Raw genomic sequence first — 14,890 nt, 5'->3', positions numbered from 1 at the left:
ACAGCTCGTTAGTGCTCTCCTGCCACACACACAGCACTCAATAAATGTGAGTTCCATTTAGGTAACTATTATAATAATACATAAAATTCTAAAATTACACATACAGGAACTAAAATTAGTCCTCAAAGCAGTTACGTTGCTAGCTTTTGTGTTATGAATATACCTTCCACACCCTGAAAACATGCAGCATGTAGAAATAATGGTAATAATTAAAATTTTGAAAATAAAAGCAAATCCAATACTTCATAACATCTAAGGTGCCCTTCACTGAAAGCTGTGCTAAGTTGCTTCAGGCATGCCGGACGCTTTGTGACCCCATGGACTGTAGCCCACCAGGCTGCTCTGTCCATGGGATTCTCCAGGCAAGAACAGCGTAGTGGGTTGCCATGCCATCCTCCAGGGGATCTTCCCAACCCAGGGATCCAACATGCATCTCTTACATCTCCGCACTGGCAGGTGGGTTCTTTACCACTGGCGCCACCTGGGAAGCCCTCATTGAAAGCTACACATCTACTTTTCATGGTGGTGGTGGTTTAGTTGCTAAGTCGTATCCGACTCTTGGGATCCCATGGATTGGGAACCTACAAGGCTTCTATGTCCATGGGATTCTCCAAGCAAGAATACTGGGGTGGGTTGCCATTTCTCTCTCTACTTTTCATAGCACTATCAAAGAAACAAACAGCTGCTGGCTGCAAAAGGAATCCCAGGTTCCCAGATGTTAAAAATGCTAACATTTAAAAGGTTTGCTTCTGAAGGCAACGAAATAGAGAAGCCTTGGGCAGCAACAGTGCACCAGCCTCCCATGTAAGTTACCTCACTCAGCCCTCCCCAGGACCCCTCGGCAGAGACAGGGCGGCGGATCACCCGTCCGATGGTGGGAGAAATGGAGGCAGTCACCAGAAAGAACCACTGAGGGATACAATGTAGCAGGCATCCTTTCCTTCCTGGGTCCTGCACTCACCGGGCTGTGAGACTCCAGGATCTGCATGCAGGCTGACTTGGTCAGGGTCTCTGATGAGTTCAGCTCCTCCAGAAGCAGGTCCTGGATGCTCAGGAGGGCGGTGTACGCCCATAGGGTTCTGGCCATCCTCGCCGCCTTCTGGAACTGCAGGGAGACAAGGGACTCGGCAAAGAGTCCCTCCTGGGCCTCCAGCTGCTGCACTCTCTCCCGAAGCAATTCTCCTCGGACCTGGGAGGGGCCAGCCAGAGACCAGAGAGCGGTAAGTAAGGGGAGGGAAGAGGACAGAACATGCAGCTTACAAACAGCAGCTGGTATCGGTGCTATTTGTATCAGTGCAGGTAGGCAGCCAGTCATCCAGTCGGGACCCTGAGGAAGGTCTCAAGAGTTAGAAGCAACAGTACTGGAATCTCAGCATAATATAAGACAGCAAGGGCACTTCTGCTCATAAAGAGGCTCACTGCGGGGCTTTTGGAATCTAGCTGTTCATTCCACATTTATCATTCTTGGAGGGAAACTGAACTGTGTTGCTCTCCAGGGAAAAATCTTTCAAGCTTCCCCATCCTACAGGATGAAAGTTCAGTCTTCCTAACGAGGTCTCCAAGCCCTTCTCACCCCCATCCAGGCTAAGGTACAGCTGGTCTGTTTCGACACCGCCACCCCACACCTAGACTTCCATACCCATGATGGCTCATGCCCTGCCCACCAGGCTCCTTGCATCTGCAAATCCAAACTCTTTACTATGATTCAAATGCCACGCATCCTCGTCCTCTGGAAAACCTCCTGTTTGTTCTCTGCATCTCTGGTTCCCAAGGGGCCACTTTGAAGCATCCTCACTTTGCATATCTCTCGCCCCCTTCTCTGTGTTTCCTTCATCTCTCAAGCTTCTCTTCCCAGTTGGCACCATACTGTTTACCCCAGCAGAACAAAACTCCTCTGGGGAAGGTCCTTAGCACCTGCAGGGCTCAGAAGAAATTCTAAATGAAAGAATCCTTCACTCAACTAAGTACTGGGGAGACCCGGGTTCAGTCCCTGGGTTGGGAAGATCTCCTGGAGAAGGAACCCACTCCAGTATTCTTGCCTGGAAAATCCCATGGACAGAGGAACCTGTTAGGCTACAGTCTATGAGGTCGCAAAGAGTCAGACACGACTGAGTGACTTCACTTCACTTGGCATATCTATCGCCCCCTTCTCTGTGTTTCCTTCATCTCTCAAGTTCCTCTTCCCAGTTGGCACCAGCAGAACAACTCCTCTGGGGGAGGGCCTTAGCACCTGAAGGGCTCAGAAGAAATTCTCAATGAAAGAATCCTTCACTCAACTAAGTATTAATAGTTTGTTCATTCCAGCATCTCTACATTTTTTTCTCCACATTACTACCTCTTACACTTTCTCTAGAAAACCTGCTACAGAGAACAACATAGTCTAATAGATGGTAAAGAATCTGCTTGCAATGTAGGAGACCCGGATTTGATCCCTGGGTTGGGAAGATCCCCTGGAGGAGGAAATGGCAACCCACTCCAGTATTCTCACCTAGAGAATTCCGTGATAGAGGAGCCTGGTGAGCTACAGGCCATGGGGTTGCAGAGTCAGACATGACTGAGCTCATGTAACTCAACTCTCTGATTTCACCACTTGAGCCCCTAAGGGTAAGTATACACTCCAGTCCCCTGCCCGGAAAGCTAAAGCACAACCCTCAAAGTAGCCTGCATAAGCACCATATCTTGATGAAGCCTTTAATTTCACGTTAACGGTTTGTGGAATTATATTCCAAGTAGCCCAAAGTCAAAGCAACCCAAGTGCTGCTCAACAGATGGAGAGATAAACAGAATGGGCACTTTAATCTACATGATGGAATATTAAGCAGCCTTGAAAAGGAAGTAAATTCAAGCAGATGCTACAATGTGGATAACAGTGAAATCAGGCAGTCACAAATGCATGAATTCCCATAGGATTCTGCTTATATGAGTCTCCTAGAACAGTCAAGTTCATAGGGTGAGAACATAGGATGGTGGTTACCAAAGGCTGGGGAGAGGAATGGTGGGAGTTAGTGCTTAATGGAGACAAAGTTTCATTTTGGGAAGACACAAAATTTCTGGGGATGGATGGTGTTAATGGTTATGCACAATGTTAATGTACTTAATGCCACTAAACTGGACGCTGAGAAAATGGTTAAGATAGTACATTTCATGTTATGTATATTTTACCACCAAAAAAAATTGAAAAAAAAAAAGTTTGTGAAACATTTTTTCCTGTCACATAAGCTATTTTTAAGAGTCACGTGTTTGTATTTAGAGGTTTTAAAGTAGTTGGCATATTTCCATGATGTAGAGGCTGGCAGATGACGATGCCCTGGGTTCTCCCACGTCTGCATAATTTTCCTGTCCCCATTGAGTGTCCTTCAGAGGAGAGCAAGTCCCAGCTTGAAGGGCTCAGATTTCACCTATATGATCTGTCCTTCAAAAAAAAACTCTGCCACAGGGAGGAGGGGAAAAGTGCCCCAACAAAGCAAATAGTCCACTTTGGCTGTTATTGGCTGGAAAAGAAAATGCTGCTTAGAGAAACTTCAAAGGCTTCTTGGAGAGGTGGTCCTGGCCACAGGCCCTGGAGAAGGAAGAACGACAAAGGAAACTAGTTCTTCAAAGACACACTGCGGGGCCCTGCATATGTGGCTCACAAAACAGCCCACTATTATCAGGGACCAGAGGCAATAACAGGCAGAACCACAGCATGAAACAGTTCCTCTGCAAGTTGCTATTATTCTTCAGCCGCTAAGTTGTGTCCAGCTCTTTGTGACTGCATGGACTGCAGCACGCCAGGCTTCCCTGTCCTTCACTATCACTCAGAGTTTGCACAAACTCATGTCCATTGAGTTGGTGATGCCATCTAGCCATCTTATCCTCTGTCACCCCCTTCTCCTCCAGCCCGCAATCTTTCCCAGCATCAGGGTCTTTTCTAGTGAGTCAACTCTTTCCATCTGGTGATCAAAGTATTGGAGTTTCAGCTTCAGTCCTTCCAATGAATATTCAGGGTTGATTTCCTTACGACTGACTGGTTTGATCTCCTTGCAGTCCAAGGGACTCTCAAAAGTGTTCTCCAACACCACAATTTGTAAGCATCAATTCTCGGGCACTCAGCCTTCTTTATGGTCCAACTCTCACATCCACACATGACTATTAGAAAAACCACAACTTGAACTATACGGACCTTGGTCAGCAAAGGGACATCTCTGCTTTTTGAGAACTTCATTTCCCTGCTCAGAGGAAACATGAAGTCTTGTTATCAAAAGGATGTTACTAGACCCCACTCCTTCCTGGTTTGGAGCACCAGGTGGACAGCCACCTGCCTGGCGATCTGTCACCAGATCATAGGCTCAATTCAGTTTGTTTCCTGTATCTCAGGGATCACTTTTGATTGTTGTCCAGGTCAAGAACCAACAGTTAGAACCAGACATGGAACAATGGACTGATTCCAAACAGAGGAAGGAGTATATCAGGGCTTTACATGTCATCCTAACTTATATGCAGAGCATCATGAGAAATGCCAGGCTGAATGAAGCACAAGCTGGAATCAAGATTGCTGGGAGAAATATCAATAACCTCAGATATGCAGATGACACCACCCTTATGGCAAAAAGTGAAGAGGAACTAAAAAGCCTCTTGATGAAGGTGAAAGAGGAGAGTGAAAAAACTGGCTTAAAACTCAACATTCAAAAAAACTAAGATCATGGCATCCAGTTCCATCATTTCATGGCAAATAAAAGGGGAAACAAGGGAAACAGTGTCAGACTTTATTTTCTTGGGCTCCAAAATCACTGCAGATGGTGACTGCAGCCATGAGGTTAAAAGACGCTTGCTCCCCGGAAGAAAAGCTATGACCAACCTAGACAGCATATTAAAAAGCAGAGACATTACTTTGCTGACAAAGGTTCATCTAGTCAAAGCTATGGCTTTTCCAGTGTTCATGTATGGGTGTGAGATTTGGACTATAAAGAAAGCTGAGCACCTAAAAATTGATGCTTTTGAACTTGTGTTGTTGGAGAAGACTCTTGAGAGTCCCTTAGACCTCAAGGAGATCAAACCAGTCAATCCTAAAGGAAATCATTCCTGAATATTCATTGGAAGGACTGATGCTGAAGCTGAAGCTCCAATACTTTGGCTACCTAACGCAAAGAGCTGACTCATTAGAAAAGACCCTGATGCTGGGAAAGATTCAGGGCAGGAGGAGAAGGGGAAAACAGAGGATGGGATGGTTAGATAGCATCACTGACTCAATGGACATGAGTTTGAGCAAACTCTGGGAATTGGTGATGGACAGGGAAGCCTGGCGTGCTGCAGTCCATGGAGTCGCAAAGAGTCAGACATGACTGATCATCTGAACAATAACCAGAGTTTTCAAAAAACCACTGTTTCATACATTTTGTTCATTCCTTTTTGTTGTGTTTTAGGTGAGGGGATAATTTGATGCTTTAATTCTGTCTGTGTGTGTGTTAGTAGCTCAGTCGTGTCCTACTCTTTGTGACCTCATGGACTGTAGCCCACCAGGCTCCTTTGTCCATGGGATTCTCCAGGCAAGAATACTGGAGTGGGTTGCCATTTTTTTCTCCAAATTCTGTCTTGGCCAGAAGCAAAATAAATAGAATTATTTTGATTATTAAATAATCCACTATTTTTAATTGACTATAACAGTGCCTGACACATTGGAGTGTTCAATGATGGTTAGCGGTTGTTGTTTATTGTTCATTTTAATTTTATTATTAAAAGTAGGACATGGTTGGTGCCAGGCTCCCCTGGTGGCTCAGTGGTAATGACTCCACCTGCAATGCAGGAGATGCAGGTCAATCCCTGAGTTGGGAATATCCCCTGGAGGAGGGCATGGCAACCCACTCCAGTCTTCTTACCTGGAGAATCCCATGGACAGAGGAGTCTGGTCCATGGGGTCACAAAAGGTCAGCCAGGACTGAAGTGACTGAGCATGCAGGCACATGGTTGGTGCCATAAAGGAGGTCTTTATACAGGGCTACGATAGTTTAGAGGATGGAGAAGGGGAAGGGGGAGGGGAAAGTTGTGAAGACCTCGGCATTTGAGCTGGATATTGAAGGATCCAGGCATTCAGGAAGAGGGACCAAAAAACCAGAGGCACTGAGGCCGGAATGCACGGGGTCCCTATGGGATTAGTGAGAGGGTGAATCAGACCAAAACTGAGAGGAAAAGTGGAAGATAAGGACATGGAGGTCAGACAGAGACCACAGCACAGAGACCCTCACCACCAGGTCAAAGTAGGCAGCCTTTCTCTGGAGGCAACAGAAAGGGGGCTATGGAAAGCCTACTAAAGTTCTTAAAAAGGAAAAACGTGAGTGATGGGAGATAAACAAGAAAAGGATGAAAGGCCCCCTCATGACACCTGCCATGAGCAAAATTTTCATGTTTCCTCCATGTGATTTCAATCTTCCCCACCTTTGGACAGGTAATGGCTCCAGTAAGCTATAAGGTCTAGTCCCCTGGAGACACGCAGGGTACAGTGAGGTAGCCAGGAGGGATAGCTCATTTTATTTATGCAAAAGTGAAAGTTGCTCAGTCGTGTCTGACTCTTTGCGGCCCCATGGACTATACAGTCCACGGAATTCTCCAGGCCAGAATACTGGAGTGGGTAGCCTTTCCCTTCTCCAAGGGATCTTCCCAACCCAGGGATTGAACCCAAGTCTCCCGCATTCCAGGCAGATTCTTTACCAGTTGAGCCACAAGGGAAGCCCTATATATGCAAAGTTATTCCTAAAATGGGGGATAAGTGTAAAGCCTTTTGTATATACTGCAAGAACAACCTGGACAGTGAAATTAAGAAAAGAAAAATTCTTTAACAACCTATTTCTTTCTTCTTTGGAAAACTTAATTTGTTAATTCCAGCACCATGAGAATGTGCCTCTAAAGGGGGCTTTCATCCTTGTCTAAAAGAACTCCTGGGAAAAGATACAGATTTGCATTTCTATGAAGTATTAATGACCGATTTAATTAAATATTCAAACCACCTAAAGTAATAAAAATTCACTTCCAAAACAGTGTGCTGCTAAATACTCTTATTTTAAATGTGAAGCTCAAACAATTTCCTAGTTTCCCTGACAGAATGTGCATTTTGAAGGAGTTTCTTCTATGCTCTCTCTGATGTCCTTTATTGCAAAATAAAATCAACCTGTCAATCAGCAGAGAATTATTGGGACTCTAAGGAGTTCAAGACATCACACCCCTCCTCCTTGCACAAGTTTGGAAACAAATGCAACTGGATGCATGGGTAAGCCAGCCAGACACCAAATGTCAGCTTCAATATTGATGAAAACTAGATTGGAGAACATGGCTCAGATGAGTTTGCAAATGAGTGGACACTCCCCCAAACAACCAGCTTCCCCCACAAGCTCATCACATCATGGTCAGAGAATGGGGGCTTCCTGCAGGCAGGCGGGCTTCTAAAGAGAGGGGGAAGCTCAGTTCCGTCGTTAATACCACCAATCAGATAGCACCCTTCTTGGAGAGAAGCGGGCAAGGAATAGAAAGAGGCCAGGATGTCACCAGCAAAGAGAAAGGAAAGCCAGAGGTCAGGAAGGAGTCACATCAGGAATTTTATATCCAAATGCTGGGAGGAGATGCTGATGAAACACTATTTAAATATAAGCATTCACTCCTGTTCGAGTGGCTGGCCATCCCCCAACGCAGGTCAGTCTACATCATGCTTTGCTGGATGGATTCAAAATTTAAGACTTTCTCCTTTATCTTGCATCAAGAAGGGGGTGGACTCAGTAAAGGTATGTTCATACTTGTTGAATGAAATAGCACCCTGCTAAATAAACATCATTATTTAAGATAGCAAAGTCGATTTCTATGCCTGGAAAGACATTTCCACCCACCCCCTCATCTAGATCATTAAAGTGCAAAAATCTCAAACAAATTAATTTGACTTTGGAGGCCAGTGGGCTTTGGTTAAACCAGTCAGTGTACTTTTGTTTGTGGGTGATCTGTAATCTCTTATGAACTCTTACCACCAAAGTAGCTATGTGACCTAAACAAACTGCTTAACTTCTCTGAGTCTCGGTTTTGGATGTGTAAAGCAAACAATAAGATAACAGGTGACAATGTCTAGTACAGTCTGTGGTTTAAGCCCCTAATAAACAGTAGCTGCCATATTCTTACTACTACTATTATTTTCACTATCATTACTATAATTTGTTAAATAGAGCTTCCTTTAGGGTGCAGGAAAAAGATAAAAGACAATCAGATCAGATCAGTCACTCAGTCGTGTCTGACTCTTTGCGACCCCATGAATCGCAGCACGCCAGGCCTCTCTGTCCATGACCAACTCCCGGAGTTCACTGAGACTCACGTCCATCGAGTCAGTGATGCCATCCAGCCATCTCATCCTCTGTCGTCCCCTTCTCCTCCTCCCAGCATCAGAGTCTTTTCCAATGAATCAATTCTTCGCATGAGGTGGCCAAAGTACTGGAGTTTCAGCTTTAGCATCAGTCCTTCCAAAGAAATCCAGGGCTGATCTCCTTCAGAATGGACTGGTTGGATCTCCTTGCAGTCCAAGGGACTCTCAAGAGTCTTCTGCAACACCACAGTTCAAAAGCATCAATTCTTCGATGCTCAGCCTTCTTCACAGTCCAACTCTCACATCCATACATGACCACGGGAAAAACCATAGCCTTGACTAGATGAACCTTTGTTGGCAAAGTAATTTCTCTGCTTTTGAATATGCTATCTAGGTTGGTCATAACTTTCCTTCCAAGGAGTTAGCATCTTTTAATTTCATGGCTGCAGTCACCATCTGTAGTGATTTTGGAGCCAATAGCTTATAATATTGAGAGTTTTCTTTCCTCCTTTAGGAAATTTCTTCATTTCTAATTATAAAACACACACACAATGTAGAAAAATATTAACAATTGAGATTCCTGGTGAAAGAAAGTAGATTTAAAACATGCATCTACCGTTCTAGTTTTTCCTGTGGTCATGTATGGATGCGAGAGTTGGACTGTGAAGAAAGCTGAGTGCTGAAGAATTGATGCTTTTGAACTGTGGTGTTGGAGAAGACTCTTGAGAGTCCCTTGGACTGCAAGGAGATCCAACCAGTCCATTCTGAAGGAGATCAGCCCTGGGATTTCTTTGGAAGGAATGATGCTAAAGCTGAAACTCCAGTACTTTGGCCACCTCATGCGAAGAGCTGACTCATTGGAAAAGACTCTGATGCTGGGAGGGATTGGGGGCAGGAGGAGAAGGGGACGACAGAGGATGAGATGGTTGGATGGCATCACTGACTCGATGGACATGAGTCTGAGTGAACTCCGGGAGTTGGTGACGGACAGGGAGGCCTGGCGTGCTGCGATTCATGGGGTCGCAAAGAGTCGGACACGACTGAGCGACTGATCTGATCTAATCTGATCTGAAGGCTATTCTACTCAAGTGAAACTTTACCTACTGACTACTAAAAATCTCAGTCCTCTTCCCTCATTTGGCTCCTGACATATGTGCAGCAAGGCAGGAGACTAGTCTTCTCTGGGAACTCTGACCAGACTTCAAAAAAGTTCTAAAAATACTGTTGTTGGGAGTTCTCCAAGTTCATGGTTCAGCCCAATCACACCAGAGTGAAGGTCACAGTCTGCAAACCCCAGTTACAGCTTAGAGACTCCAAGCAGCTTTTAAGTACTCCACTCTTAAACATGAGCAGACCACCAAGGATGGCCACTTTCCTGGGAAAACTCTAATGAATGTAGAGATAGCAATAAATATGCAGGAATTGAAAAAAAAACCTTAAAAAATGAATGTTCTCAGAAAGATACAAGAGCTATAGAAGCCTTAAAACAACAAGAGAATGTTATTTCCTTAAGAAGAGACTGTTGAGAGAGGGGAAAAAAGCTCTTGAAAAAAAAATGAAAATTAAAAATATAAATAAAAATTCAAGGGCTTCCCTGGTGGCTCAATGGTGAGGAATCTGCTCACCACTTCGGGGGACATGGGTTTGGTCCCTGGTCCAGGAGGATCTCACAGACTGCAGGGCAACTGGGCCGTGGGCCACAACTACTGAGTCCATGCTCTAGAGCCGGTGCCCCCAACAAGACAGGCCACTGAAATGAGAAGCCCGGTGCCACAACTAGCAAGTGGCCCCCATTCGCCACAACCTGCCCAGCAAAGAAGAAAAAAAACCTGCCCAGCAAAGAAGACTCAGAACAGCCAAAATAAATAAATAAATAAAATTAAAAAAAAACACAACTCAAAGGTTTGAAAAAGAAAACTTAAGATGTTCCCCAGAATGTAAAGCAAAAGAACAAAGAGAAGGAAAATAGTAAAAAAAGAAAAATAGATAAACGGTCTGAATAATTAGAGATCTAGAAAGGCAGATTAAAGACCAGGAGTAAATCATCAAAATTAGTCACGAAAATTTTCCAGAATTCCAAGATGGGTCAAATTATCCATCAATTATGGGAGCAGAAGGAAACATTTTCAGTCTTGCAAAATTTTAAAATATTAAATCCTTCATGTGTCCTTTCCTTGGAAACTAATACAGGATGTATTTCAATGGGGAAACAATGGGAACAGTGACAGACTTTATTTTGGGGGGCTCCAGAATCACTGCAGATGGTGACTGCAGACATGAAATTAAAAGACTCTTGCTCCTTGGAAGAAAAGCTATGACCAACCTAGACAGCATACTAAAAAGCAGAGATATTACATTGCCAACAAAGGTCTGTCTAGTCAAAACTATGGTTTTTCCGGTAGTCATGTATGGATGTGAGAGTTGGACCATAATGAAAGCTGAGGGCTGAAGAATTGATGCTTTTGAACTGTGGTGTTGGAGAAGACTCTTGAGAGTCCCTTAGACTGCAAGGAGATCCAACCAGTCTATCCTAAAGGAAATCAGTCCTGAATGTTCATTGGAAGGACTGATGTTGAAGCTGAAACTCTAATACTTTGGCCACCTGATGCGAAGAGCTGACTCATTTGAAAAGACCCTGATGCTGGGAAAGATTGAAGGCAGGAGGAGAAGGGGACAACAGAGGATGAGATGGTTGGATGCCATCACTGACTCGATGGACATGAGTTTGAGCAAGTTCTGGGGCTTGGTGATGGACAGGGAAGCCTGGCGTGCTGCAGTCCATGGAGTTGCAAAGAGTCAGACACAACTGAGTGACTGAACTGACTGTATTTCATTAAAGGAACATGTCAGGAAAGAGAAGAGTGAAGGGAATTCGTAGCATGACCTCAAGATGGCAGCTGTGCATGAAGTACAGAGACCAATGCCTGGATTGGAGCACAGCTATCCAGAGGCACAGACAAAGATGTCCTTAAGAAGATGGAAATTACAGACGACATGACTTGTGTGATGGTCCTGATAGGATATTTGGCCATTCACCAAAAAGTAATTAAATTAGTGATAAGTACATAGAAAAGTAACCGAAGAAAAAGAAATCAAAGGACAACAATGACTCCAGAAAAAACTAAAAGTTATATAGGAAAAAAAAATCTGTTTTTATATGACTCAGATGTGGATACTTTTTAAATAATCATAGTAATAGAAACCTTAAGTAAGATCTAACTGCATTGAATATGGGGGAGAATAGGAAGGGCTCATGTGTTGCACGATGATAGAAGAAAAACAGCTGTATCTTATCTTCTACAAAGAACAGTGAATAGATATTACCAAAAATAGACAAAAAAAAAAGAGAGAGAGAGACAAAATACCCAAAAGAAACGGGAAGGCAAGCATGGTATTTAACGATATGGATGTAAACACCAAAAGATCAAACTGAACAATTACAAGTTGTTACCTCTTGGGGCTTGCAAATGTGTATGTGTGTGGCTGAGAGGGCTGCTTTTTGGGGGGCACAAAACTCATAGAATTACACGACTCTTTAAAAGAATGCATGCATGCCTAAGTTTGATAAAAATGAAAAGTGAAATTTTAGAATGGACAATGTAGAAAAATGTTACCTCAACCAAACTATCCAAAGATAACCATGGCAACATTTTGGTATGAGAAAAGCAGAAGTAGAATAAAAGACTAGAAAGGTAAGCTGAAGACTGTTTGTAATGTCTTGAAGGTAAAGCTCAGGAATCTTGCCTTTGTTTCGGAGCAGTGGGAACCTATGAAACTTCTCTTAGGAACTTTGCTCAATATTCTGTAATAACCTAAATGGGAAAAGAATTTACCAAGAATAGATATGTATGCATATCACTGAATCACTTTGTTGTATATACCTGAAATTAACCCAACACTGGTAATCAACTGTACTTCAATATAAGAGAAAAATTAAAAACAAGGAAATTCCCTTAAACTGTGCTTCAGGGAGATGACCCTGACAGACTCTGCCTTGAGGGGTAAAACAGGGTCAAGAACCGACAGGAAGAGAACCATCTGGAGGCTTTCCTGGTCTTTGTAGGTGGATGAATGGATTTTCCCTTCCAAAGTACCCTTTTTTTTTTCTCTCTCCCAAGCTTTATAAGGACTTGCACCATCAATCTTCTCTCTTGTCAGGTCATCTGAAAAAGCACATTATTCTCATGCTTAAGCTCCAGTCACTTTTGAAATGACAGGTATGTGAAGAGCCGCTGCTGACAGAAGCCGTTCTGTTCTAGTCACCTCTGCGTAATTGCTGAGGCTGCTGCAGAAACACACTGGGGTGCATGGTCAATTGCAGGGCAAGAGTTTCACTCCTGATGAAGGGATTGCTAATGAAGTGTGCAAGCATGGCATATTCTGAAACCTGGAAACAGTGAATGAATAATGAATGAGTGAATGGTTATGTGGCAGACATGGCACTCAGACAGAGGGCATCACTAAGACAATACCAGAAATCATGGGTGAGCAGAAAATACAGTCTTGCCATTTTCATTTATATTTGAATGTCCCTAAAGATATATATGAGGTCTCCTACATTGCAGGCAGATTCTTTACCATCTGAGCCACCAGGGAAGCCCAAAGATATATATGAGAAATTTGTATGTCAGTTCAGTTGTGTCTGATTCTTTGCGACCCCATGGACTGCAGAATGCAAGGCTTCCCTGTCCATCACCAACTCCCGGAGCTTGCTCAAACTCATGTCCATCGAATCAGTGATGCCATTCAACCATCTCATCCTCTGTCATCCCCTTTTCCTCCTGTCTTCAATCTTTCCCAGGATCAGGGTCTTTTCCAATGAGTCATTGCTTCACATCAGGTGGCCAAAATAATGGAGCTTTAGCTTCAGCATCAGCCCTTCCAACGAATAGTCCGGATTGATTTCCTTTAGGATTGATTGGCTTGATCTCCTTGCAGTCTAAGGGACTCTCAAGAGTCTTCTCCAACACCACAGTCCAGAAGCATCAATTCCTCGGTGCTCAGCTTTCTTTATAGTCCAACTCTCACATCCATACATGACCACTGGAAAAACCACAGCTTTGACTAGACGGATATACTCTGTGCAAAACCGGCAACAGAACACACCAAAGATGAACTGAAATAGTCTTCATTTCTGGATCTATCAAATAAAAATTGGCTAATAGAACAAAGAAATGAGCATCAAGAGACCTGTGCTTTAGGCTTTATTCTACCACTCCACAGCTATGTGATCTTGACTAAGCCTCTCAACCTTTCTGAGTTTCAGTATTCTCACCTGTGAAATGGAAATAGTAAGAGTTGCTCTACTTGATTTACTACAAAGGGGTGTGGGATACACACAGAGGTTCCAAGATCATCTGAAATATCAAGATTGAGAAGAACCTAAATGTCTTTTAAGTGAACATCAGTTAAGTCATGTAGGGTTCATTCGTATCATGAAATGCTATACTGATGAAAAAAGCAACGAGGAAACTGTCATGTACTGATATGAAAAATCTTGAAATTCCAGTGTTAAGTAAAAAAGCAGAGATGATAGACAGATGATAGACAGACATAGAGGTGACAGATAGACACAGATAGATAGATGAACATAGAGAGACAGATAATAGACAGATAGATAGATCTACTTCTGATAGCTGGACAGTAAAAATGAGCCACATAGTTTGTGCTGTTTTCTACTCTGCTCTATGGATTGGCCCAGGCATTAAAGCAGGAGAAAGAAGCCACATTCTCTGTCCTAGTCAAGGCATTCCACAAGTAAAAGCTTGGTCAGAGGCCCTATGCGTGGCAGCCTTCCAGCCCTACAAACTGACCAACTGCCCCAAGCTCTTGAGAGTTTCCTGAAGTTCAAGGTGCATGTGTGCGTGCTAAATTGCTTCAGTACTGTCCAACTCTCTCATGGACTATAGCCCACCAGGCTCCTCTGTCCATGGAATTCTCCAGGCAAGAATATTGGAGTGGGTTGCTGTGTCCTTCTCCCAGGGATTTTCCCAATCAAGGGATCAAACCTGTGTCTCTCACGTCTAAGCTGCATTGGCAGGTGGGTTCTTTACCACTAGCACCACCTGGGAAGCTCAAGGCAGATGCTCAAATGTCCCTTTACCAGTTGGGCATGTGCCTCCAAGCCGCCCCCCTTGGCTGCCCTGCAAGAGATGGTAACAGCACTGACATGATCGACCCCTGCAGAGAACAGCTCTGACCATCTATCAAACCCACACTGGAGCCTTATTCTTGCCGAGGCGTCTGATGTTCCCAGAGATGAACCCAGCTCTTGACTGGGGCTGGGACTGCAACTTTACCTCCATCTCACACTTAGAAGCAGAAGGAAAAGAAGTGGAAAGTCTAAGACACGGCCCCCATCCCGAGAGCCAATGAGAGCAGAGGTCATGAGAGGAGGACCAACCAGCAGAGACCAACTTCCAGAACTACTAATGAATATATCCTGCAAAGGATCCTGCTACTGCTACTGCTAAGTCACTTCAGTCATGTCCGACTCTGTGTGACCCCATAGACGGCAGCCCACCAGGCTTCCCCGTCCCTGGGATTCTCCAGGCAAGAACACTGGAGTGGGTTGCCATT

General features: G+C 44.1%; 1 protein-coding gene across 1 annotated transcript in view; it reads right to left on the bottom strand.

Annotated features, from left to right (window-relative positions):
• Window positions 1–14,890, bottom strand: part of EVC2 (EvC ciliary complex subunit 2) — a 161,912-nt gene that overhangs the window by 20,911 nt on the left and 126,111 nt on the right. The window contains exon 17 of the mRNA XM_070372684.1: window positions 962–1,189. Coding sequence (XP_070228785.1) covers window positions 962–1,189 — 228 coding nt within the window. The remainder of the gene's footprint in view (window positions 1–961; window positions 1,190–14,890) is intronic.

This window comes from Bos mutus, chromosome 6, assembly GCF_027580195.1.
Source record: "Bos mutus isolate GX-2022 chromosome 6, NWIPB_WYAK_1.1, whole genome shotgun sequence".
Classification (NCBI taxonomy): Eukaryota; Metazoa; Chordata; class Mammalia; order Artiodactyla; family Bovidae; genus Bos; species Bos mutus.
Note: the sequence above shows the minus strand (reverse complement) of the source record. Positions and strands in the feature narration are given on the sequence as shown.